This window comes from Phocoena phocoena, chromosome 12 (assembly GCF_963924675.1).
Source record: "Phocoena phocoena chromosome 12, mPhoPho1.1, whole genome shotgun sequence".
Lineage (NCBI taxonomy): Eukaryota > Metazoa > Chordata > Mammalia > Artiodactyla > Phocoenidae > Phocoena > Phocoena phocoena.
Window position 1 is genome coordinate 67,986,673 of NC_089230.1, and position 27,940 is coordinate 68,014,612.

At 40.9% G+C, this 27,940-nt stretch overlaps 1 protein-coding gene across 2 annotated transcripts; it reads left to right on the forward strand.

Annotated features, from left to right (window-relative positions):
• The first annotated feature begins 522 nt into the window (after window positions 1–522).
• On the forward strand, window positions 523–27,760 carry CNR1 (cannabinoid receptor 1). Of its 2 annotated transcripts, none has more exons than XM_065888943.1 (2): window positions 523–561; window positions 22,187–27,760. In XM_065888943.1, exon 2 carries the CDS (start codon window positions 22,250–22,252, stop codon window positions 23,666–23,668), a length of 1,419 nt encoding a protein of 472 aa, XP_065745015.1. In that variant the 5' UTR covers window positions 523–561; window positions 22,187–22,249; the 3' UTR covers window positions 23,669–27,760. The 2 variants fall into 2 exon arrangements, with proteins under 2 accessions (XP_065745015.1, XP_065745016.1); XM_065888944.1 differs by lacking the exon at window positions 523–561 and having other exon boundaries at window positions 22,250–22,335; window positions 22,411–23,668.
• Window positions 27,761–27,940: the final 180 nt, after the last annotated feature.

Here is a 27,940-nt window from a genome sequence, read left to right on the forward strand (position 1 = left end):
GAGGGAGCCAGAGACAGAACGCGAGCGGAGGGAGAGGCAGGGACCGCACGAACCGACCAGGCGACGGGCGCCAGGGCTGGCGGAAACCGGTGGGCCCGGCGGGGCGAGCGGCAGGAATCAGCGAAGAGCCCCGGGAAGGGGTGAGGCTCGCGGACGGAGGGGGCGCCAGTCCCGATCTCTGTCGCGGGCGGGCGCTCGAGGCAGGGGACGCCGGCGCGCGGGCTGCGCGGACCGACCGACTTACTGACCGACCGACGGAGGCACACCCCGCTCCACCCACCCCACCCGGCCTCGCCCGCATCCCCGCGCCGGCGCCGCCTCCCTCTCGCGACTCCCTCGGCCACCCCTTCCTGCTCCACTTCTTTTCCGCCTCCGCCTCTGCTCGGCTCCCGCGGCGCCAGTGCCTTCCCCTGGCCCGGGCGGGGTGCCTCGGCTCCCGGCAGAGCTCACCGTAGAGTCGGGGCGGGGGGCGGGGACGTTTCGTTCTAGCAGAGAAGCAGCCCTGCGCTGGGCAAGAGGTGCCGAGGGAGCTTCTCCCGCGAGGACCGGGGGATGCGAAGGGTAAGACCTGGCAGAGTTGCGTTTGTAAATACTTCTTCCGCCTCCCGCCCCCTCGGGTGCTGACCAGTGTGGTCCCCAAGTGTCCTTCGTGGAGTTCTTATTCCGTGTGAGCGAATTGTGCATCGGTGTTTACTAAGCCGTAGAGCCCCAGCCTGTTAACTGTGGTCTGTGCTACTTCTGGAGGTTTCTACCATTTACTAGTTATTGAATGTGTGCGCACCTGGCTCTCTGTATGCACTGACGTCTGTTTGTGGAAAATGTGTAATTGTGCATGTTTGAAAAACGGGCGCTTGAGTTGGTACTTGATGCTTCTAAGCCATATCATCCACTAAGTCTTCCCGGAGAAATACATCGATCTCTGCACCAAACCTGAAAACTGTCTAAAGTCAAATATTAAATGTCATATAAAGGAATGTATATCAAATAATAAACTTTTGCATATAAAAATATAGCTACAGGAAACACTCTTCTTTGAGGAAAAATGAACGAGCATTTAGCTGATATCTCAATTTGAAGTGATGGAACCATTTAATTCAGAACTAGCTGTTAGATGAAAAAAGTTGACGTTGTGTTTTTAAGAGACATTTCTTGCCAAGGCTCACAATCACAAACGGATCAGCTCCTGAATGAAAATGTGTTTTGCTATGACAGACGTGAGAAACTGTCATTTGGTCGTTTGAAAGTTTAGAAGTTACATGCATTTTTCTGATTTTAGTTTTTAATTAAACAGATGAGAAAAAAATTAGTCACCTTTTAATCATTGTGTCTCCCATGTTTTTTATTTTCCTTCAGATAAGTGCTATTCTTGCCTTTGTTGTTGCTTTCTTGATGTATTAGCACCCTCGGGCATTTAATCCAATAAGAAATTAGAACAGATCTACTGGTTTTAAAGGTGTTGAAATATATCTCAGTGGGTCCCATAACTTCTTCTCATTTTAAAGACCAAGTTAGTATCTTTTGAACAATGGTGGAAATGGAATCTCTCTGGGGAAACTATCAGTGGGTGACCACTGCCATCAATCGATTTTGCAGAATATTGAGAAGCTCGGAGCAACCAACCTTTAAGGTTCCCATAGGACTTTATCTGATTTAAGGTGTTGCTTTTCTAATCCCACCCTACTGACAGTTTGCAAGAGAAGATATACTGATTGATTTTTCTCTGTCCTTTTTTTTCTGGTACTCCTTGCCCCTCCCCCGCTCTCTAACTCAGTTAAAAGCCGTGTTCTCAAAATAAAAGGCCACGTATAGTTTCTTGAGTGAGACAGATTATTTTCTGATTATCCATACATGAACAGGATCCACGCACCTCCAGAATTTTAAACGTTGCATACTGCAGACGGTTTCTGTAGGTACAATAGCCGTTACCACCGTTGGGCAAGACGCTTGGACAAGGTTTTTAAAAACAAATCCATTTTTAGGTTATCAAGAGAACTTACTGTAAACGAACTCTTTTTGTTCCAAAGATGTCTCCCACTCCTGGCAAGGAGCAATCTTGGCTGAGGTAGGTATCAAGTGTCTGATGGGGAAAGGTCTCATTGTGTTCCCTAGTCTCCCTGGGGGTAACATGATGCCACAGGGGGCAACTGCTCAGTTTTGACCTTTCAAAAATAAAATTACTGTGCTTGCATACTCGTTGTTAGGAAGGCAAATTATATTCATGACACCCCCCCCAACTTTTAATAGATAGCATCAGTACATGTGCATATAAGAATGTTATGCCTAGTCCCTTAAACAAGCCCTAGGTGATATTATTTACTTTGGTGTGTGAAGTTTCACCTTCTAGTGAAAAATCTGATCTCACGTTGGAGTAGTGCTTGGCTTTGTTTGTTATCCACTGTTTTCTTTTTCTGTTACCCTTTTCCCAGTGGACCACATGCCTCTCTGTCTCGCTTGTGAGATTGTTCTTCTCTAATAAGCCTAGCTGCAGGATCAGTGTGTTCTTTTTGGCATTTCAAAATGTTAAAATAGTGAAATTGTTAAATGTTACCAAGACGAAACTGCTGGGAATGAAATTCTCCAGAAGAACCACTACATTTGTGGCCTATCACAGTCTCTTCCAAAAGAAAACTCCTTGAATCGGTTTACCTATTTTCTCAAGAAAGAAGCAGTCCCAGTGATTGTGTTGATATGTATTTAGTATGCGGTGTCAGTTTATTAATTACTAAGGCAAAGCCTGAAAAACTCACTCAGAACAATCATGTGACATTCTTCTTTGCTTTGACTGAATTAATCTGAACCACCAGGATATTTAGACAGGTTCCTAGGTTGTCTTACATATTAGTATGTGGAATTAGAATTGGAATTCTCGGCTGTATTAGAATAAACATTATGAAATGGAACTTATAATAGCAGTTTATAGTTCACCAGGCTTACCAAATGTTTCTTCCCAGAAAACAGTTGGCCTAATAAGGAGAGGGATTATTTCCCATAATTAGCTCTCCAGGAATGCTGCAAAAAAGAGTAATAAATCAAATTTGGAAATACCTAACAACACATGATGAGTAAAACGAGATTTGGTTATAGGGTCTTGAATTTGTTTAGGAAGATGGAGCCTGTCTGTTAGTTTGCTGTTATTCTTGGGGTAATGATGTTAGCTCAGTTGTATGAAGCACACAGATGAGAGCTTTCATTCCTCTTTCATTCTAAAGGGATGCCATTGTCTCCACCAGTGTAAGTCTGTCTCTTTTATTTTTGTATTCATCATTTTCTAATTGAACTAACCAATGAGAGTGAAGACAGCCTTTGGGTTTAAATTATTTATAATTCTGCTTCTGACTCTGAAATGACCTGGACCTAACATTGTTGTGAAAAACTATGCCAGGGCAGGTTTATATACTGCATATCTTGAGGGGCTGAAAGCTCTGCTGATTTTGCTTTTCTTGACTCAAAGTTGGTCGAGAAGTTAAAGAATAAGAGGCAATCAAAACCAATGGATGTATTTTGTGTTGGCAAAATTTTAACTTCCTATTTTCCCCCCTGAATCTCCAGCTCTTTCCTAATCCTGTTCTCATGATGATGTTAACCTTATATTATAACCACATGAATGCTGTTTTTGAGGTACTGGAGGGTTCAACACTTTGTAACTGAATTGCTGTTTAATGTTTTGATAACCACTTAATTCACCAATCTGTATATTCTTAGATTAGATTAGGTTAACTTTATAACATATGACAGATCAACTCAGATTTCTCCCAAATATTTTCTGGACTAAAAGAAATAATGTCATCCAGAGTTTACAAAATGTCAAGTTATATACTGCATCATTTAAGATGACCAGGATATATAAATACACTTTTATAAATATGTCTGAAGAAACTTTTTCAAAGACATATATCAAGACCGAAATAAAAACTGAGACATGTTGCCTTGATATATTTGAACATATGATTCAGATTTTAAATAAATACTACAAGTTTGGGGAAATGTCCAGATTCAAGGCAGCTATGCAGAGGACATGGAAAACTCAAGGCAAAAGGAAGTATCCAGCTTGAATCAAAACAAGGCTGTTCTTATTTTCCAGGATAGTGGAAATCTGTTCCAGTGTCCTGTGTTCTAAAAATCTTGCAAAGATGCTAGGATGGGCAGAACCACATTCGGTGATAGTTTTCTCATAAACACCGATGGATGTGTTTAACACAGTTTTCACCAATCTTGCTGACTGGTTATTAATTTTGGAAGAAAGTTGGGAGAAAATATACAAGGTTATTACTGTGTCACAAGGTGCACGTTAGTATAGGTATATTTGTTGGATATAACACATTATAATGCTATCACAACTAAGTTAAAACTATAGGAAATTTGTGAGGGGGAAAGGGGAAGGCTGGCTGTTTTAGTCATTTTCCAGTGATTCCCTTGGTGCTGTTCAAATGGTTTGAGGTTAGATGAACTTCTATCTCAAACAGGCTTGCATGGATAATAGGTATGTTTATGACATATCAGTAATCAGAGGTCAAAGCCATTACATAAAGTAATCAGTGTGATTACCTCTAGTTATTAACATAAAATATTTACTGAAAATCCTGGGTCATATTTCTTCACTGAACAGAGTGCCTTATGGAAAATAAAGTACATTTCATTATAACAGTTTTTCTAGGGCAGTTGAGATTACAAATATATTCTTGATCTAGTTTTTATGGCTATTTTCCACATATTCGAAGTACTTTCCATATAGATTATTGGTGAATAACTTTGGGATATCCTCTGAAAGTTTCATTTGGACAGGTTAATTTCATAACTTAGCAAGCGTGGAATTCTGAGGTTCAGAGTTGTGTTCGTATGGGTTTTTGAGGAAAGAATTGTTTACACCCCAAACCTGAGCAAATAGGCCTGGCAGAGTCCTAGCAGTTGTTTCAAAGTACCGTGAATTCTGTTTTAGCCCCAACTGGAGAAATGTTCACACCTGCACTTTAGGAAGGCTTTCGAAAGTTTTGCTTTGTTTCTTTTCTTTTCTTTTCTTATTGAACATTCCAGTTGAGACTGGTCTGATGGGAATCAGTGTTTTTTTAGCCACCTCTTTTTTTTTTATAACCCCCTGCGCTGTTATTGCATTATAGTCTGTATTTTTGAATAAATTTATTAAAATAAATTTTGCATTTTTGAATGCAACAAGGGATTTAAGTTCCCTTTTCTCCTAACACAGATGGCAAATCATTTTTCCCTAGGAGTACGATATTTTATTATCTGATGTCTTATTTTTCCACTCACATTTGGATTCCTAATTGTTTAGAGTTTGGATTCGTTGAAGAGAAATTTGATACCTTTGGCATGATTCCTTACCACCATTATAAACTCTGAATAGCATTAGAATTTTTTTTTAACTTCAGGAGGTAAAGTGCGGCATAGTTTCCAAAATTCGACAGTGTGATATCTATTTCTTTATTCCCACTAGCAAATTCCATGCTATTGCTTTTTAAGGAAAAGCAGAAGCATTTTTCAAAGACATGCCAAGCAATCTGTTGTGGGAGTTGAATATACTGGCAAATGCTTTCACAAACCGTGTATGTCAGTAGTATATTTAAATATAATTAAAATAAAATATTATTAGGAAATAATGTTTTTCAAAGTTTATGTTGAAATGGGAGGGTTCCCCTCTTTCCTTTATCATTTCTTTATTCGTTCTGAGACCATATATTTAGAGAAGAAAATTGGAGTCAATGTGAGTTCTGTAAATTGAGTTAAAAGGAGTTTTACATTTAAATTGGTGAGAGATTCCAGTATGCTTTAAAAAAAAATTCTACTTTCACATTGGACAGTTGTACTAGGAAATTTTATAACATTGATTGCTGTTGGTCAGGTGGCTAAAAAAGATGTTTTTAATATAGCAAGTGAACCAAAACCATAGGTAGTGTGCCTTTGTCGCTCTTGTTTGCTTTTAACCCCGCTATATTTAAAAATAAATCAACTTGATTTATTCTTTGTAAGAGAGCGTATTTTAATACCAGTGTGATCTGTGTATTTTGGTTTATTCCAGTGTTACTTCTTAAATGGACCATAGTTTCAACTCATTTTAATGTATTGCTACCAGAATTTGTAAATGTTTTCTCTAGCTTTTGTACAAGTTGTGGTGAACAAGCGATATGCATGTGGAGAAAAAGGAAAAAATAAAAGAAAAAAATTAAACAACTTAGCTCATAACTAAAGTAAGCAAAAGATTGTCCAAAGAGATCTGTATCTTTGTCTATGTGGGAATTTGGCTTTGGAAAATGTACAACTACTTTTGGAAATTAGATCTAAGTTCATACAAATTTTTCAAAAGGGAAACCTTTGAATGATTGTAGTCCTCGGCTAAGGAAACTAATTATGAGTAATCTATGATCCATTTTTATTGATGAAATAATTAGAGAGGGAACAGTCTGCCCAGAGTCATATATTTAAGTGCTCTGGGATACATATCCATATATTTATAACTTGTAGGTATTTTTGAAAGATCCCTGCCAGCTATAAGCAGTGCAAATTGCATAATTACCAGGGTAACTGTAAGATAATTTGCAGTAGATTTGCATTACTTGGGCCTACTGCAAAATTTCCATTTTAGTTCGTCATTTTCTGGGTTCACCTCCCGTGATACATAATTTTATGGTTTTGGCAAGAGAAGAACAAATAGAAACATTTCCAGCTTAAAAAGGAAATAAGCTGGAGTGTTACTTACTTTTACTTTTTTCCTGTTCTTTTATGCTCAGTAGTCACTGGATCCTTCACAACGGTGTTGATAGACATGGTTAGCAGTCCTATCAAACTTTACATAGACTTTGTAAATAGAATTAAGAGAAAATGGTATGCAGTTTTTAATTTATGTCTGCTTACTGGGTAAGTGCATGTTATGTCTTGAAGCCACTTTTCTTTGCTGGGCAAAAGATCTAGCAAATAAGTTACCTGAAAAAGTGCAGAGAAGCTCTGGATTGTAGACTGAAAATCCTTGAGAGGTTCTTCACTCCTTACGCTCATTTTCGGGCTAGACTACATTGTTCTACTCCAATCAAATAGAAGAAGCTTGGTTTTAAAGATCTTCTGTGGGAGACTACTTTATCATGAACAGGCTTCCTTCACCATCCATTTCAATGATCGAAAAACCTATGCTCATAGAATATTCTTTCTTCCTATCTCACCTCAATTCTTCTTAAAGGCTAGTTCTATTTTCCTCCCCCATCTAGTCTTTTTCACAGGTTTCCATCTTTAACAATGGTTCTAAAATTTTAGAGTGTCTTAGAATCTCCTGGAGGCCTTGTGAAAACACAGATGTGCCCCCACCCAGGAACAGAGTTTCTGATTCTGTCGGTCTGAGGTCGGACCTGAGACTGCATTTCTCCCAAGTTCCCAGGTGATGCTGATGCTTCTGGTTGGAGAGCATCCTTTGAGAACCACTGACCTATAAAATAACTAACTCTGTGTGCTCTTCCAAACCACATGTGACTTCTCAGACTGTTCTTTAAGGTGTACCCTGGGATGTCCAGCCTATGCTCAACTATCTTATTTCCTAGTTCTTTATCTTCACGTCACTTTTTCTGAATACTTTTAGTTCCTCAACTCTGTTCAAAATCACATAGTTGTAGCACACAAACCATGATTCAAGGTCACTCTTAAGTATAATAGAACTACCTCATGGTTTCAATGGCATAAAAACTCTGTACTTGCATCCGATTTGTTACTACATTTCCAAAGCAAATTTTACACCATTACTGAAACCAAGTTCTTCTAGTTCTGTTTGTACATTGTAATTTACATCTTGAAAGCATGTTTTTCTGTTTATATCTTGTATTGTTATACACACTGAAAATATTTTTTATTAAGTGTTTTCAATTAAAGTAGGTGATATGTAAGTACCTAGTTTTTAAAATCATGTTTAAATGGAATCCTGATCTTACACACAATAAAAACGTTTAAAATTACTCCAGTGAGAAAATGATAGGAAGGAAATTGAGTTATTTAGAAAACGAGTGTATCCTTGATTTGTATGAGTATTTAAACAAATATTAACTTCTCTTGTGAAATATTCCATTTTAGCTTCTGTACTGATAGAAAATAATTTTCCATTCTTTTTCATCACAGAGTTATGACCTGTGTTGGTGATTTTATATTTGAAAATTGGAAAGCCAAATGTTTCATAAAATAGAAATGAGTTGAGTTTGTTAGTAGAATTGATTTTGGGCTCCTGAGACATTCCATTCTTACTTTTAGCATCTCTTGGCATAAACGTGTCATTTGTTTTCAGTATAACTACTTTCCTTTACTCATTCTTAATTACTTTCTTGAGACATAATTCCAAATACTCACAATTAAGTTGTATCAATATATTAAATTTTCTCAATGCCTCTTTGCCTCAGAAAAGCAATTAGAAATTTTGTAGGCAATAGTAATAACCCTCTTTAACATATTTTCTTATTTATGTTTAAATTTAGTCAGTTGTAAAACGCATAAAATGTTGTTAGCAGGAAAAATTGCTCAACCAAAGCAAGAACCACGTCCACTGAACAGAGTAACAAATTGATTCCTGAGGGCTTATAAAAGCCGCTCCATCTAGTGGTTGAATTTTCACATAACTTCTCTTGATAAGTTGCTTTGAAGACACACACGCAGAAACCCATCTGGGAAAAATCAGTGCATAATAGCATGCATTTGAGGGAAGGAAAAAGTCCATTATAATCATAATTTCATACACTGTCTTTAAAGGTCTATCAACACATATAGTTAGGATTCATTCACAGTTGTGCGTCTCACAAAAATCTCCTTATATATCATGGTTATATGGCAAAACATTGAGGTTCATAGTACATACTCAGGCTGAAGAAGGATCAGAATAGAAAGTAAATACCTGATCTTTGCCCATAACTTCTACTTGCCATCAATATAATTTGTTTGATACTGAGATCAAAGATCCTGGGATACACAGTTGTTGATGCCTTTCATGTAACTTTTACATCTGGTTACAGTTCTTTCCAGTTGGATGTTTGTATGAGACCAAGACTCAGGTTTACTTCCCTAATGATCAACTGACTTTATGCCAAGGAAAACTATTCACAGTTAAAAGTCATTCTGCTAGGATAGCTCTGCTCTACTGCCAGCATTCATTTAGTAAACAGGCATTGAGTACATACCCGGTGCCGGGCACTATGCCAGGCAGAGGACATTCAAGACCATATAATACAGGTCCCTACTCTCAAGGTGTTCATGATCTGAAGGCTTTAGACACAAGAAAGACTGCTGTGGGATGACTCAGCATTGCCAATCATCTGTCCAGGGAGAAAACCTCAAAGCACATATAGGAAGGGAATTTACCCAAGCCAGTACTATTTGATGATGAAGTATCATCTGTCTATTACTTGTATTCATATCCTACTCAACTCTGTCTCCTGTGGGAGGGGAAGGGCAGATGGATGGGCTTTATTGGATTGGAATGGAGAATCATTTCCCTTGCTTCCTTGACCTGTATCCATTATCCAGGTGTGATAACGTGAATAGACAATGCCTACAGTGTTTAGCACAGAGCACATGCCCAACAAAAATACGTTACACGAAGCATGTAAGGGGCCAATAACTTTATATCCATCTGCCGCCTTGCTGTAGTAACACAGCTGTGTGCCATTTGGGCGCCAAGAGTGAGTCACAGGCACTCCCTTGTTGGAGCCCAAATGACGATTACATAGTTTCTTCTGCCTTGATTCCAGGCAAGTTCTTAAGAACTGACCAGAGAGTGGCATCCTCTCTCTGGGCCTTAAGAAAACCACCCTGCTTATGGTGGGAAGTGGAGTGATTTCCTTTGAGTTTGAATAGCTCCGTATGGGCAATGGATGTTTCACGCTTTTGTCGACTTACAACAGTCATGTCTCATTCAGACCTAAAGAAGGTGCCCTCTCTGTTCCTCGCTGGTGTCGTGGAAACTATCATAACCGTCCATAATCTTTATAACTGACTACTGAAGAAAAAAATATATACGTAATTTTTTAAATTAGTGGCAAAAAGAAGTTAGATTTTATTTATTACTTGCCAACAGCCATTGATTGCAAATAAGGTGCTAATCCAAGGCTAGGATTTATAGCTTATAGTTAATTCTCACACTTTGTCCCTAAAGCCCATGGGGCAAGGATGATTTGCAAGTGCTACGGGCAACTTTTTTCTGTCAACAGAGCATTCCTTCAGATTTTAGTTGTTCATTGTGTAAAATTATTAAGTACTATTTATTACCTCCTTTCTCAAAATTGATTCTTCCCTTTCCTTAGAAGTGGAAAGAAGACTGTCTTATTAAATGGTTCCCGGACCTTGAAGTTGAGAGCAGGGACGTTGAGTTATACAGACTTGGGTTGAAGTTCTAACTCCATTCTCTCTAGTGGGAAACGCTGGGCAAAGCTGTACCTCTCCAAGCCTCAGTTTTCTCATATGTAGAATGGGAATTGTAATAGCACCTAATTCATGTAAATATTAAAAAATAATACATATCCTTAGCATGATACATGGCACATAAACATGTTTCTGATTGAAAATATTTGGGAACTGGAATTTTCTCGGTCGTACATTTAATCACCCTAGTCACCCAGTCACTGAGATTTGAGCCCGGGGAAACAAGACTCTGTTTTTAGTTGGCCTTCATGTGTCTGTGCATGGATTCAGAGAGAAGATACTTCTTGTTGAAAGATGAATGAAGAAACTGAAAAGTATGCTGCTCCATTGGACAACACGTAGCACGCTTTAAACCACTGTTGTCCTTGGCAATGAACTGCCAAGATTACTTGCCTACTGGGTTCTGCATACTGCTTTCGGCCTTTATTGATCAAACCTCATGCAAGATAAAGACAATCTTATGGACTATTTTGTATATGGGCCAGGGCTTCTATTGAATTGAAAACTTTGCAAATTCTATTTTAAGGGAAGGCTGCTTCAATTATGCTCCTTTTACAGCTTATATAGAAAATGTATCTCCCTTTACCCCACTCCCCCCCGCGCCAAACAAGCAAAGGCACTTGGTAGGAGGAAACATCAAAACAGCAGAGCAACGTTAAATGATTCATGGAATTGGTTATAAAGGTCAACAGATCTAAGGAATCAGTTCATCTGTATCATTCACTTGCTTTTGTGTTAGGTTTTCCTCCTAGCATTTTCACCTAATAGTGAGTGCTTAATTTGATGTAGTTTAAAGGCATCATTTCTTGAGCCCTGAAATTCTTTATGCTTTAAGAAGCCTATAAATGTTAAATAATTAGGCATACTTCAGGTTACATTTGAACAGAAATATAGCCTTATAAGTGTCCTAATGTCTATCTGGTTCATAATAATTGATATTTTTAATGAAAAATGTAACACTCATATTGTTAGTAAGAATAGACCAGAGAAAAGGGTACTTTAATTTAATAACTTCTCTATGTTACAAAATACAAGAAAAGCTAAGCCTTTCAGAACCAACTGAGCATTACGAGCACAATGGAATTTTCTTTTCTGTATGGGAAAGAGAGAGAACATTAACACAAGGAAGAAGAATTATGTATTCTTGCCTGAATTATCAGGATAATTAAGTCAGTCTTTGACTTTGCTATGGAAGATGGTGCAATAAGTGACCAAACTACTATAATAATTCAAAACTCAACTGGTTAGGTAAGAGTTAGAACAGACTCAGTTGCCCATTCAGCTGTAACAGAAGCATCATTCATCAAGTTGTGAAGTTGGCCCGTGAGATCTGCCAGTGTACATTAAGGACGTGCCTTAGAAATAATGCAGTTATAAGAGTCAACTAAAAATTTCCCTACTGACTTTAGAGAAATACATTAGCAAGTTATTTTTCTTGATCAAATTAAGAGAAACCAGACTTGTTCCCAGGAATGAATGGAAAATAACAAACAAATATATCCACTGGCACCTTCTTTCTGTTGAACCATTCGCAAGGCTCTTTTATAGGTTAACCAAGCAGAACAAGACAGAACCAACAAACTAAGGAAAATAACACGATTAAGAAAAGGCCTATGGCTCCTACATTTGATATCCTGGACGTCTATCAATCTAGACGTGATGAGCTTGGGATTATTTCCTTAAAGCATTTACAAACTTAGAATCTAGAAAAGGAGCCTGGTCGGCTGATACAGTCTGTAACTATATTGGGAGCGCTGGTCTTCTGATGCTTCTAGAGGGTTTTCTGCCTTCCCGGACATGAAATCCTGCAGGAAGCAAATACTCTCTAGTGCCTGTTCCCCTAGAGATGCTGCAAGGATTTTGACTCCAGAATCAACAGTGCCAAATATCTAAATTACTGAAGTGTCCCTCTGAAACAAAGAAGGTCTTCAGTGGGGCAATGACGTCTAAAATAGCCTGCTATTAAATTATACTGGTATAGAAAAGACTTTATTTGAAGTCTTGTTTTGAGGACCTACTCCATGTTCATCCTAATCAGAACATGGGTGTTTTATACCCTTAATGGTTATAGAAACAAAGATACAGACTCTGAATAGACTTTTAAAAAAAACTCCATACTGCTTCCAAATCCATAGCAATTTCTTGATGACACCATAGCCTGCGAGTTGATGTATAAGTTTGGAGGTGGTGGATGAAGAAAAGCAGGTGTGCATAGAGAAGTGGGCAAAAAGAACAGGTGATGTTATTCTAAAAATTGAAGTTTTTAAAAAATAATAGATTCACCATATTAAAGTATTTTTATTATTGTTATAAAGGCATGATTTACAGCCTAAATCGTTAAGACTATGTTCCTTATATTTTTAAAAGCAGAATTCTAGGAAAATCCCCTTTAAATGTCATTCAATCATTCTTTTACTATAATGGTAACAAAACCCAACTGCTTCTTTAATAGGTGCATCTACACCTCTTGCTGGAAACTTCCAATTAGATTTTCCCAGTAGCAAACAAAAACAAAATTAATGGTAGCTGCATCCCCCAAAACCTAAACTATATTACTAATGAACTCTCAAAGAAAACTCTCAATACAAAAAAATAAATAAATAATAGTAAGGTGGAAATTACTGTAATAATCCAAATGTAAAAATAAAGGGTTACCGAAATGCAGAGCACAATTTTCTTGCCATGATCCCATTAACTGTTAAAATAACCTGTGCACAGTGGCATTTTGACATTGCTAAGATCCTTGAACTGCGCAACATCCATGTATATTTTTAACTGTATTCTTTAATTAAAAAGTTGGCTTATATTGGGTAGAAATTACTCTATATTTCATAACCACACTGTACCCTGACTCAGGTTTTAACAAGCTGTTTTTTTTTTTTTTAATGAAAGTGCTTGGTCACATTAAAATGAGAAATTGTGATCACATATGTGGTGATCTTAATATAGAGTAAATCACAGGCACACATGTTTTGAATTATTGAAATAAGGCTTGTGATCCTTCGTCTTAACTGAAGAAGCTTTATACCTCTTCCAAATACTAAAATTTTTATCCTTGAGGACATGCCGGTAGGCAGATTTACCTAGATGGGCTGGGATAGGAAAGAGCGATTTAGTAGGAGGTAGTCTTAATTAATATTGGCAAAATGCCATAATTCGTGTTTGTAAGAAGCTGGAAGGCTAGAATATACTATAAAATGCAAAATGGCTTTATCCTAGTTACTGTTAATGCTTAAAAGCATGTATAAAGTCCCAAAGCAGAAACTCTGGTGTCTGAGAGACATGGGTTCAGCTACAAGCTCTTCATATTCTGGACAATTTATTTAAAATCTCCTGGTCTCCACTTCCTCATCTGTGACACGGGGATTATAAATAAGCACCTGATAGAGTTGTCATGACAATTTCACAATAGAATATATGCAGAGTCTCTCAAATGCCTGGAATGTAATAGACATTCAATGAAGTTTCCTCCTCCCTCACCCATGTGTGTATCTTATACTTGCTTCATGCTTTAAGTGCCGAGACAAAAATAAAAATTGAATAAGTAGCCTATGATCTAATTAAGTCAATGAATTATCTGGAAGTATAATTAGTATATGGCAAAGAGCCATTATACTAAGTAATGATAATAATAATTAATATTTATTGAAGACTTAAATTTTGTGCCAGGCACTATGTTAAGTTCTTCACGTGCACTATTTTTTTCATGTAATTTTCAGAACAATTCTATGATGGAGGCATCCTCCTACTCCTTCTCCTTCCCATTTTACAGATGAAATAATGAGCTTTAGAAAAAGTAACTACTTACCCAAATACAGGTCTGACACTAATCTTGGTTTGCTAACTCCTAATTCAGTGTTCTCTCCATTACTGGTGCTTGGACTGGCTGGAATCAGTGGGGAAAAGAAGGGAGATAGTAGCATCCTGTCTTAGGTTAGGGAGATGACATATCATAAAGGTTGAAAGCAGGGCTTCCCTGGTGGCGCAGTGGTTGAGAGTCCGCCTGCCGATGCAGGGGACGAGGGTTCGTGCCCCGGTCCGGGAAGATCCCACATGCCGCGGAGCGACTGGGCCCATGAGCCATGGCCGCTGAGCCTGCGCGTCCGAAGCCTGTGCTCCGCAACGGGAGAGGCCGCAGCAGCGAGAGGCCCGCGTACCACAAAAAAAAAAAAGAAAAAAGGTTGAAAGCAGCTCCAAACCTGTCAATATCCAATATGGTAGCCATTAGCCATATGTGGCTATTAAGCCCTTGAAATGTGGCTAGTTCCACCTATTGAAAGGATAATATTTTGGATGTATTGAGTTAAATAAAATATATTATTAAAATTAATTTCACCTTTTACCTTTTTCTTTTTACCCTCGATAATGGAAACTTTAAAATTGCCTATGTGGCTTGCATTCCATTTTCTAAAAAAAAATATTTTGAAGCTATAAATCAAGCTCATAAACTACTAAATAAAGTATGTTCCAGCCTCTTACCTTGACAAATATGCTTTCACGAGGGCCTGCAAGGCCAGGTTCAAATTTAGAATTTTTGGCTTCCTTGGAGTTAGACAGCAAAACATGATGGTGCGGGGGAGCCAGCTTTGCCCGCCCCCTTCTGCTCCCACCCACACTGCACCACGAGGACACACGCATGCAGGCACACGCAAGTGATCAGCCCAGCCTGCCCATCCTCACACTGCTTCCCCCACAAACAGCTGCCTCTGGCGGCCTCCAGGAGGACAGGCCCCAGGAGCAAGCCCACGGAGTTCGTGGAATTGGAGGAGGGTGACTCTGGGAGGGCATCTCCTTGACCCCATCGGGGGGGCCCCAGCTGGAGAGGCTCTGTGACAACGAAACTATGATACCCTCTATAAGGTACACTCTAATTTCAGGGATGTTAAAATGTGAAAAAAATGTGCATTTTTTTAAATTTAATTTTTTGTTGAAGAATAATTGACTTACAATGTTGTGTTAGTTTCTGGTGTACAGCAAAGTGTATCAGTTATATATATATAAGTGATATTTCATATTCTGTTCCATTATGGTTTATTACGGGATACTGAATATAGTTCCCTATGCTATGCAGTAGGACCATGTTGTTTATCTATTTTATATGCAGTAGTTTGTATTTGCTAATCCCAAACTCCTAATTTATCCCTCCCCCACTCCCTTTCCTCTTTGGTAACCGTAAGTTTGTTTTCTATGTAAGTCTGTTTCTGTTTTGTAAATACCTTCATGTCATATTTTAGATTTCACATATAAGTGATATCGTATGGTATTTGTCTTTTTCTGACATACTTAGTATGATAATCTCTAAGTCCATCCATATTGCTGTAAATGGCGTTATTTCATTCTTTTTTATGGCTGAGTACTATTCCATTGTATATATGTGCCACATCTTCTTTACCCATTCATCTGTTGATGGGCATTTAGGTTGCTTCCATGTCTTGGCTATTGCAAAGAGTGCTGCTATGAACACTGGGTGCATGTATCTTTTTTCTTTTTTTTAAATAGATTTTATTTATTTATTTATTGGCTACATTGTGTTGTCGTTGCTGTGTGTGGGCTTTCTCTAGTTGTGGCAAGCGGGGGCACTGCTTTGTTGCAGTGCAAGGGCTTCTCACTGCGGTGGCTTCTCTTGGGAGCACGGCCTGTAGGCGCACGGGCTTCAGTAGTTGTGGCACATGGGCTTCAGTAGTTGTGGCTCACGGGCTCTAGAGCACAGGCTCACTAGTTGTGGCACATGGGCTTAGTTGCTCCACAGCATGTGGGATCTTCCTGGACCAGGGCTCGAACCCGTGTCATCTGCATTGGCAGGCGGACTCTTAACCACTGTGCCACCAGGGAAGCCCCGCATGTATCTTTTTGGATTATAGTTTTCTCTGGATATATGCTCAGGAGTGGGATTGCTGGATCATACAGTAACTCTATTTTTAGTTTTCTTGAGGAACCTCCATACTGTTTTCCATAGTGGCTGCACCAACTTACATTCCCACCACCAGCAACAAAAAAAATGTGCATCTTATATCGGATGTCCAGCAGCCTTCTGCATTCCATTTTTATCAGACAACACTGCTCTAGAATCAGAATATCTAGTTCATTCTGGCTCTGCCCTTACTAGCTGTGTGAATGGCAAATTACTTACCCTCTCTGTGCCTTTCATCTGTAAAATGGAGATAATAACGGCATCTACCTCACAGGGCTACTGTGAAAATAATTTGATATACATCAGAGGCTCAGAGGGCCAGCTGCACATAACAAACTCTCCATATGTGCTTAAAAGGGGAAAAATCAGCAAAACTTAGCGGTCTACCTGATTATAGAGGCCGAGGAGAGGGAATCCAGGGTAAGCGTGGGGTGTGAGCTTGAGTGACTAGAGAGATTATTCACAATACTGTAAGAAATGTGAAACATGACATGGCTGCATTATTTGTAATAGTAAGAGATGATAAATAAGCTAAACCTGTGTCCATAGGCGACAGGTCACATTCATCTAACAGATACTCAAGGCAGCTGCTAAATGAGGAGGGAGGTTTTGTGTACTGATGTGGAACTGTCTTCACATATACTTTTAGGTGGAAAAGCAAGGTGCCAAACAGTACCTGTACTAGTATTTGTTAAAAAGAAAAGAAAGAGGGGATAAATGTATATATATTTGCTTGAATATGCATGGAATATCGCTGCAAGGAGTACCAAGAAACTTCTTGCCTCTAAGGAGGAAAACTGGTTGGCTGGAACATCAGAATGGGAGAGGTTAGGTTGACTCTTTGCTGTATATCCTTTTGTACATTTTGAATTGTATGAATGGAATATAAATAATCAAAATGTCAGATAAATTAGGTTTTAATTAGGCAGTGTGAAGGGAGAATTAGTTACTTGAGAGAAGATGACTTATGGGATGGAGATCATGGACTGGGCCCCAGTAGCTGCCTGGAAATGTTGGGCTCAAACTTTGATCTTCAGGCCAAATGTCCATTGAACTAATTACCTTTCTCTCTTCTAATTTTAAGAAAAGGCAAATATATATTATTAAATCATGGCTTTCATGGATCAGTTAATAAAATTCAACTGCCACTGTATTAGGTTCATGGGAAGATTTCTAAGGGAGCCCAGCCTCCCCCATCCTCCCTACGCCTGCTATCATGTTATCAGGTCAGTGAGTCACATAAGAAAAAAAAAACGCCAGTCCTGTGCTTGGAAAGCACATTCTAGTTATGGAAATAAATATGTAAACTTATGCATAAATGCTATGATGAGGTCTATAATAGAGGGGAAAACTTGGGGACTAGTTCTCCCTGGTGCAAAGGGCAGGTCAAGGAGGTAAAGATAATTTATCTCAGAAAGACAACTTGGAAATGAGTATTTCAGACAGAGGGAGGGGTAGGAGGAAAGGAGGAAGGTGTGCAAGGGTGATTCAAGGAGCAGGGAGCCATCTCCCAGGCCAGGAAGCTGTGTGTTTCGGTGTGGGTGGCAGTTGAGAAGCAAAAGTAAGATTTGAGGATGTGCCAGGACCATTAACGGCTCTCACAGATTGTGGCTATCTTCTGTGTCCTACCTATTCCATGAACACTTTCCTATGTAAGTGGAGTTGTTGAGCGAATGTAAGTTTGCACAAAGAGCAAACTTGGCTCAAGAGACACGGCCCAGTGGTGGGCACATGTACAACATTTTCTGGAAGAGCCGAGGATGTGAGAGAGGATATGACAGACAGATGGCTGAACAGGGAACTTGAGGACACTTGAGAGTGAACAGGTGGAGCCAGGCTGAGCTGGGGACTCAGGAGAGACTGTAGTAGAGGAACCAGGAAGCACAGGGCAACCATTGTGGCTGTTGAACTTCAGTCTTTTATTTCTGCATCCTTTATTTTTACATCCTCCACAACTAGACAACCTCCCCAGGACACCTGGTTGGGCTTTATCAGACTCTCGGTGGACACTGGGTGTCCCTGTGTGGTCTGTGCACTAGTGTTCCTGCCTCTGGCTGAGCAATTCCCAGCCCTTGTGTGCCTTGCCCTTTGCCAGTATGGGAAGGTGTGCAGAACCGGCTCAGAGAAGAAGCAGTTAGTTCCTGAGTGATGCCAGAAGTTAGCCATGGATGATTCGGGGCCCTCGGTTCCGTGGTGCCTCCAAACTGTCATTGCAGGCTATGCTGATCGTGTGAAAGGGCTAGAGGACCATGCAGGAGCTAAGGGTGCCCTCCTGACTTACCTGTCATGCTTGCTTTGCTCACCACCCGGTAAAATATTGCTGGTATTCTCCTTCAACTCTATCTAGCCAAAGTTGGCTGTGTCATGTGGCTCATTCCATGAATGTTTAGGCTAGGTAATTATTACACAGGCAGCTTTCATTTACAATGTCAGTTACCTCATCTAAATAGAACATTTTTCCAGCACGAATGGATCGGGCAGCTATTTAGGATAGATACCCTGATTCAAGCTGCATGCTTATTTATTCCCATTATGATTGGGTGACTCCCTCCCCCACCTTGAATAGGAAAGGGATTTTTTTTCTCTTTTGAAATACATATATTCCATCAACCAGCTTATGTAGGGCCCCCTGCTATACACTAGGCATTACATTAACTGCTATGAATAAACACTAAGATAAATAAAATTCCTTCCCTCAGTGAGCTTACTACCTAGTGGGTGGGAGGGAGGGGCAAAACAGATGCAAACACGGAGAAATATTAGAATATTTAGTAAACACCATGGACACCATGGTAGAACTCTATCTGGATATTCTAGGAGCCCCAAAGAGGGTATGATGGGAGCAGGGGAGCTACATCAAAGTGGGGGAAGGAGTTGACCAGGTGGAGGAAGGGAAAGGGTGTTTGCTCAGAGGAGTGTGTAAAGCAGTGGAAGCAAAAGCACCAAGTTGAAAAGCAATGGATTTGGTGTGTTCATGGAACCGAGTTTTCTGGTATAGTGGCAAGTCCAGGAATGGTGAGCGGAGGGATGGAGAGACAGGCAGGGACTAGACAACCCTGGGAAGGAAGCCTTTTACTGGACTTCATCCTTATGGGTGTGGGGATGGAGGTAGAGAGCTTTACTGCTCAGGGAGAACAGAACGTGGAGAGCTCTGGGCACAAGGGAGTGAGGGTCAGATCTGAAAGGCCCTCAGCTGGGCTGACACAGATGGCAGAGAGAAGAGCTGCGTGGGATGGTCTGGAGAGCATGGGCCTGAAGGGGAAGCCTCGTGAACGAACTTGAACTTGGTCTTTAGGGTAAAGAGGTTGAAATAGGGGAGTCACGTAATCAGCCACCTGTTTTATGAAGATCACGGCAGCAGCTATTTATTTGGCAAGTGATCAAAAGGGGATCAGTCCAGGGCTTCCCTGGTGGCACAGTGGTTGAGAGTCTGCCTGCCGATGCAGGGGACACGGGTTCGTGCCCTGGTCCGGGAAGATCCCACGTGCCGCGGAGTGGCTGGGCCCGTGAACCATGGCTGCTGAGCCTGCACATCTGGAGCCTGTGCTCCACAATGGGAGAGGCCACAACAGTGAGAGGCCCGCGTACCGCAAAAAAAAAAAAAAGGAATCAGTCCAGAGAAAGGCAGGAAAACTGGCCACGCGGTTGGCACTCGGGTTCTGGTGAGCAGTGGTGGTGGCCTGGACTTAGAGATGGCAGAATATGGGAACTTGGGCCACATTTAGCATGTTGTGCCTATTCCCAATTACCAGACAAACAGAACAAAAACCGCATCATGACACTTCAGGTATTCATTAAAAATTTTTTTCTGTGTCTCCGTGTCCTGCCTCCACCCACATTAATTCTACATACTCTTGGCACAAACAGCCTTTCCTTGGGGAAGCCGCCTTCAACCCCCAGACGGCTGCTCCCACAGCATCCTATATGTCCCTGACTGTAGCTGTTACAATGCTTTCTCATATTTACAGGGTCAGCCTGTCTCCTCTGCTACACTGAACTCCATGTGGTCAGGGGCTCTTTCCGGATGCTGTTCTGTTCTTAGTGCCTAGGACAGTGCCTGGCATATACTGGGTGTGCCACAATTTGTTGAATGGATGAATAAATGAATTATTAATTCAGATAGGTGGGATCTCTGTATTTTAGCAGGAGGATTCAGAACATTTTAATTGGATCCAAGCTAATGCCTATCTTTTCCCCCCTCAATACAGTGTGATATTTTTAGGAACAACAAAAAGACAATTAGTGAGTAAAATATTGGCTTTTATGATTTTTAAAATGATTGTGGATATCACTCCATACTTCTAATATTTCTTCTTTATTTATTTATACTGAGATCATTGACATTGAACATTGTCTTAATTTCAGGTATACGACATCATGATTTGCCTCTCCCACACACCTTGATGTGGCCCTTTTATCGTTTGTTGTGAAGTGCCATTCAGCTGGTTTTCAAGTCTTTTTCAGAGGGAATTGTTCCATTTGTAGCTGTAGATTAGGTGGGCCTCTGGGAGGAGGGGGTTCTGGATCTTTCTACACCGCCATCTTGGACTGCCCTCAGTATTTCTAATGTATAAGCTAAAGAGCCCAATAGCCACATTTTAAACAAATATTTATAAATAGGAACACCAATTCTCTGGCCATTTATTTTGAAACAGAGGCAAATTGCCTTGCTGAGAATTGAAGAGCCCTGAAAATCTGGCCTCTCCTCTCAGCCATCCTTACTTCCAGTGCCATCCACCTGGAAAGACCTGGATGATCAGGTCTTTCTCCCGTCCTCCAGTGTGTGCTGGTGTCACCTCGCCACTCATGGAAGTCGCTGTCTGGAAGCACTGTCCATTGTGACTACTTTCCAGTGTTAAAGATCTTGTTCTTTCCGGGAGCATCAGTGCAAATTTACCTTCCGTAACATTTGACATTCTAGAAGTTCACCTCAGCCATGGCTCAGTTCAAACATCTCTGGGTGAGGAAACTTGCCCGATGGAGTCAGGGCTAGAACCTGGATCCTCCCATTAAGGCCACTTGCTTCCTACAGTTCCCAGCAATGTCCTCCTCCACCTTTACACTGAACACACAGACCACACGACTCAGTCCTTGACTCCACACTCTGTTGTTCTTTGGTTGTCTTATATGCTCAGTCTTACCTGTGTGACAAGGCGTGTGACAAGGCAGTAAAGTCTTTAAGAGCAGAGATTGTGTGACATGTGGTTGCTTTCCCCACCAGCATCAGGACTCTGTGTGTGTGTGTGTGTGTGTGTGTGTGTGATAGTAGAAGCCAGGTGGCAGACACTCCCTAACACAGCCACACCCAAGACATGTGGCTTTCCCTTGACCACCAGACCCTGGAGGTCCACGCGGGCCTCACACAGCGACTCAAGTCCAGAGAGCTTAAATAATGAAAGAAATGGATGTGTTGGGTGTGTGCCCTACCTCACCAACTTTTGACAGATTTTCTTGTTTTTTTCCTTCCTTTTTAAATCTTAATTGTGTTTTTATTTTTATTATGGTATATTTTTCTGTACATTGATCAAATGCGTGGCTTTATTTTATTTATTTATTTTTTCGCTGCTCTGTGTGGCTTGCAGAATCTTAGTTCCGTGACCAGGGATCTGAACCCACGCCCTTGGTAGTGAAAGTGTGGAGTCCTAACCACTGGACCACCAGGGAATCCCCTGGGAAGCTTTTCTTTAACTGAAGGATTGACACATTTTGTTGACAGAATCGGACAAGGATTTTACCTATGTTCAGAGACAGGAATGAAATAACACAAGGGGACATATTTGGGATGTTTACCATCGTTCTTTTGGGCAGGGGAGGCGAGTTGTTCGTGTGTTTTCTTCTCCCTGTTCTCTCCCAATTCAGCTTATCTGTTTTCCCTCCCATCAGGGTTTCCTGCTGCGGGGCCCTTTGTCCATCATCGTGAGTGTGGCCTAATCGAAGACAGAGGGGATGAAGTCCATCCTCGATGGCCTTGCAGATACCACCTTCCGAACGATCACCACAGACCTCCTCTACGTGGGTGCCAATGACATTCAGTACGAAGACATCAAAGGCGACATGGCATCCAAATTAGGGTACTTCCCGCAGAAATTTCCTTTAACTTCCTTCAGGGGAAGTCCCTTCCAAGAAAAGATGACTGCGGGAGAGCACCCCCAGTTAGTCCCAGCAGACCAGGTGAACCTCACCGAGTTTTACAACAAGTCTCTGTCCTCCTACAAGGAGAACGACGAGAACATTCAGTGCGGGGAGAACTTTATGGACATGGAGTGCTTCATGATTCTGAACCCCAGCCAGCAGCTAGCCATCGCCGTGCTGTCCCTCACGCTGGGCACCTTCACGGTCCTGGAGAACCTGCTGGTGCTGTGCGTCATCCTCCACTCCCGCAGCCTCCGCTGTCGGCCTTCTTACCACTTCATCGGCAGCCTGGCCGTGGCAGACCTCCTGGGGAGCGTCATCTTCGTCTACAGCTTCGTCGACTTCCACGTGTTCCACCGCAAAGACAGCCCCAACGTGTTTCTGTTCAAACTGGGTGGGGTCACAGCCTCATTCACGGCCTCCGTCGGTAGCCTGTTCCTCACGGCCATCGACAGGTACATATCTATTCACAGACCCCTGGCCTATAAGAGGATCGTCACCCGGCCCAAGGCCGTGGTGGCGTTTTGCCTGATGTGGACCATCGCGATTGTGATCGCCGTGCTGCCTCTCCTGGGCTGGAACTGCAAGAAACTGCAATCCGTGTGCTCAGACATTTTCCCTCTCATCGACGAGACCTACCTGATGTTCTGGATTGGGGTCACCAGCGTGCTGCTGCTGTTCATTGTGTACGCCTACATGTACATTCTCTGGAAGGCGCATAGCCACGCCGTCCGCATGATCCAGCGCGGTACCCAGAAGAGCATCATCATCCACACGTCCGAGGACGGCAAGGTGCAGGTGACCCGGCCGGACCAAGCCCGCATGGACATTAGGCTGGCCAAGACCCTGGTCCTGATTCTGGTGGTTTTGATCATCTGCTGGGGCCCTCTGCTCGCAATCATGGTGTACGACGTCTTTGGGAAGATGAACAAGCTCATTAAGACAGTGTTTGCATTCTGCAGCATGCTCTGTCTGCTGAATTCCACCGTGAACCCCATCATCTACGCTCTGCGGAGCAAGGACCTGAGACACGCTTTCCGGAGCATGTTCCCCTCGTGCGAAGGCACCGCGCAGCCTCTCGATAACAGCATGGGGGACTCGGACTGCCTGCACAAACACGCCAACAATGCAGCCAGCGTCCACAGGGCCGCGGAGAGCTGCATCAAGAGCACGGTCAAGATCGCCAAGGTGACCATGTCTGTGTCCACGGACACGTCTGCCGAGGCTCTGTGAGCCAGACGCGTCCCTGGCGGCACAGGAAAAGAAATTCTCTCTCTCTCTTTTTTTTAAAAGCTCAAAAACCCAGAAGAGTCTGTCGTCTCATCGGTTATATTTTTTTAAGTTGACCGCGCTCAGTGAAAAGGTGATTGCCACCGTGATCAGTTTTCAGTTCTCTAACGTTTCCATAGTGTAGGTCCTCAAACTCAGTTCTCCAGGGGTTTACGGTGAAGAAAGGCTGTTGTTTAAGGGACTGGAAGGTCCTTCAAAGTCTCAGTGAAATAGGAGAGAACCTTTGGCTACACAATTGGAAGCCCAAATACCCATAGAAAAAGGCCATCAAATGAGTAATGCCTTTGTAATCACAACTTTCGTTATAATGTGAAATGTACTTGTCCGGAAGTAATCAGAGATGTCCATTTTTACAACAGTTATAGTACTAAAGTAAAGCTATTTTGTAAAATGTAGTGTGTCCTGTGAGATGTGTATCAGTGTTTACCATGTGTTATTTATATTTGTCTAGTCCAGCAAAACTGCAAGGTGGGCTTCTACAAGAACAACGGCACATAAGCAGTGGATATATGCCAATGAGACCACTTTTTAAAACATTACTGCCCATGATGTAACTTTAGAAACCTTAATATCTTTTTCAAATATCTCTATTTAAATTTGACATTGAAATAACCATAAAGGTTTATTTTTCTGTTAATCCAACAAGAAGAATTTGAAGACTGTCCAAAGTCTTGAGCAGAATTCGTTGACACTTAAAAATTTCTTAGTCCAGCATTTTCATACGAGGACTTGTGTTATCTTCTGGACTATAGCTGTTCTGTTGGGTGATGGATTATAATCAGAACAGAAGAGAGACTGCATGTTGACTTTGGCTGACATCTCCGACTTTCTTTAGACTTTAGCTCTTACTGGACCTCTTAAGACAGCATGTGTCAATCTTAATGTATGTTATCTCTGTGCAGTTGCTGTTTTCTTGAAGAGTATTGCATCCTTATATTCCAGGTTTAAGTAGATTTCATGCCTGGGTGGCCAAACAACAGTCTTCATTTTTTCTTAATTGAAAAGAAGTATTGTCTGGATCAGTAAAATTATACTGTGTGTGAGTGTGAAGATAAATGTGTGTGTGTGTGTGTGTGTGTGTGTATGTGTGTGTGTTTCTATCCTGTGACTGTTCTAGTAATGTCCTAAAGTGAGAAAACTGTGACCACGTGTAAGCTGTTCCCCTTGCTGCACTCTTGCACATGGATTCAGTTTCCAAAATTGAGTTCTTCCGGAAATCTAGTTGATAAAAATACTGACCATAAGCCTTCAGAACCCTCTCCCTTTGAAATTGGGTCAAGTAGTACTAAACTGACCTTTAGGTATTTCACAAGACCAGCGTTTAGCAAGGAGTCATCTATAATGAACCTTCAGGTCAAGGTCTGTGTTTACAGCGTTCATGTCGGGAAATGGGAGTGTTTTGGTTTCTGAGCACCTAATATTGATCAAGTCCACGGAGACGTAAGTCATTATAAGGGAAGTAGCTCTAAAATAAAACCCTCCAGTGGTAACATATTTTAGTTATGTGTGTAGGCAGCGTGATCCCAGTTTAAGTAGCACTATACTTTGCTCACTGCAGTGGGACTACCAGATCCGGCTTATGTGGTAAGAAGGCCTATCAGATGGTGGGTGAGACAGAAGAGGGCAGTGAGGACCTGACACGCTCGTGACTGAGGCCTGGATGTCATACGGCTGCTTCTGCGCTTCGTGCAGATGCCCTTGGTGACAGCCCAGCACCCAGCTTTGTCTGTATAGGTTTGGGCTCTTTAAAGAACAGGCCTCTCCTCTGTTCCTGATTAACAAGAGGTGCTAAAACACAAAGATGAGCATGGCTTGCTTTCTTCTTACGCCCCTGTTTCATACTCCTTAATGGTGCCATGGGTGCTCTGAATTAGGCCCTTTCCCAGTAAGCACCGATAATGCTTAAGAAGCCACCTGACTCTGACAGATTTTACTTACAAACTATCTTCTCCCTAAACAGATAAAGCATGGCTTTTGCAGGACCAGGAGGCCTGCATAGCCTGATATAAAGCAGAGAGCTAGCATTTATCTGGTGATTGCTAGCTATGTGGTACCCAAGCAGCCTGATGGAACAATGTCCTTTCTTGCAGTGTAAGGCTGAATGTGGCTTGTGGGCCAAGCTGAGATGCCTTTAATTGTCTGTACGGCTCGAACCTGCCTGCTGGTTCCCTCACTTCACCTCTCTGTGATATGCAGATGATATGCTCAGTGTGCTAGAGGATTAATACGATCTCTTTAGAAGAAGAAAAGATTATTTATGAAAAAACTCACCAGGGTCTAGTTTCCATTGAAGAATTGCCACTCTTTTGTTCTAAATTACCCTGAAGATTAATCCACACATCTCAGAGCTCACTAGGCAATACCAACGCTCTTCTCACAGCTATGAAGACCTGGTGAAGATGAAATTCTTGTTATTGGTAGAAAAATTCCAGGATTCATTTTTGAAACTGTATTTGTGTGTATGCAGTGTAGATTTTATAGTGTGTCGTGCTTATAAGATCTCAATCATATATAATAAATTAAGGGACAACGGGGCTGACGGCACTAAACTTGGTGCTTATTGATATTCTAAGAAATATCTGTGAAATATCATCATGTATGTGTTACACCACCTTCATTTTAAAACATTTAAATGAGTTTGATTCGCTCTGATACTTTTAATATCATTTCCTAACCCAAGTGACTCAAATGTTCTCCCCAATGAATATACTCATTACCATTATTATTCAATAGTATCATTCATTAATTAGTCCCTTAATGAGACCCATTGATTTACATATAATTTAGATTGCAGTAAGCTTTATAAGGTCTACCTTCAGAGTTAGCTGCTTTCCTCTGAGGCTGACATATGGTGATCTTGCATTTCACCATCCTATATGTCTTTAGATTGGGCCAAATGCCAACCTGCTCAATTTCTTCAGAGTAATGTTGAACCTTTTAATCGCAGACTAACAGTTTTCTTTAGAAAAGAAGGGCTGTCTCCAAGAACCCCTAATTTTCCACTCCGTATGAAGTAAATGTAAAAGAAACACAGATCTGGAAGAAGCTACAGACATATGCCTACACTTGAGATGATTCCCAAGCCTCCCATCACTTTGAGTCAGGTCTATGTGGCATTAAGTGTCATGGAATTTTGGCTGTCTAAACCCACACTGCAGGAGACAAGCCCAACCTCCAGATGAGAATTTTGGCCCTTGAGGAGTGGCATTCTAGTTACTGTCCTGTTGATCGATTTCTGCCATCCCATGTCTGTCAAAGAGACCACCCATATCATGAGTAAAATTAGATCTCTTGTGTTCTAACTGTATATTTTTATGATATTTTAAAATCTCCTAAATGCTGGGCAACGGCTATTAACAATTGTCTTGCACTGGCCTTCTGATGAAATGTTAACAATGCCTATTGTAATATAGACAAAACATTTTATCTACTGGTTTGGGCTGAATGTATGTAAATAGGTTTTTAAAAAGTCAGATGTTTAAGCAGTGGCCTACAAATCAGTAATTTTCAGATAGGAGAGTTTCCTTACATTGCTGTGGCATCCTAAAAGCTATCTTCACGTAAACTGAGTGTACTAGGCCTGCTGAGGATCCAGAGTGCTCAAGAAAGGAAACCTTTCCTTGTAATAATAGGAATTAAGATATCAGATGATCTGGATTCTTATTTCCAATGTTTCAAGTGTAAAACAAAGCTCTTTATTGTCTGTAAATCAAACATGATTACTTTTCCTCTTAGAAGAATATTGTATTGTTAGATGTTTGTTGAGCTGGTGACATCCTTGCAACTGCTGCAATATTTTTGTTAGTAATAAAACTTTGTACACAAGTACTAGTAAGATTGTTATTCAATGTAGCTTCAGTCATTAGATTACTATAGTGAAGTAGTACTAATGTAATATTTACAATGTATTAAGCCCATGCTATATTTTAGTTCAATGATGTAGTTAAATTGTTATTTATTCAAAGAGAAAACATCCCATCATGTCTATTGTCTGAAGTTACCTGGAATCAAATAAAAATTCTAGATTATCACAAAGAACATACAGTGTCTTTGAATTCTGCCTTATTTCACAGTCTGATGTTAAAACACTTGGGGTTTAAAGTGTAAAAGATTGATTTGTTCCCCCAAAGCAATGAAGACTTTATTTGAGAAATGGGTATAGATTGGATTAATGTATTAGTTTTTAACAGAGGAAAAACATGCAAAAAGCCATCA

Bases quoted from the DNA above. Each gene is read 5' to 3' on its own strand.
- CNR1 (XM_065888943.1), top strand. From the start codon at position 22,250: ATGAAGTCCATCCTCGATGGCCTTGCAGATACCACCTTCCGAACGATC.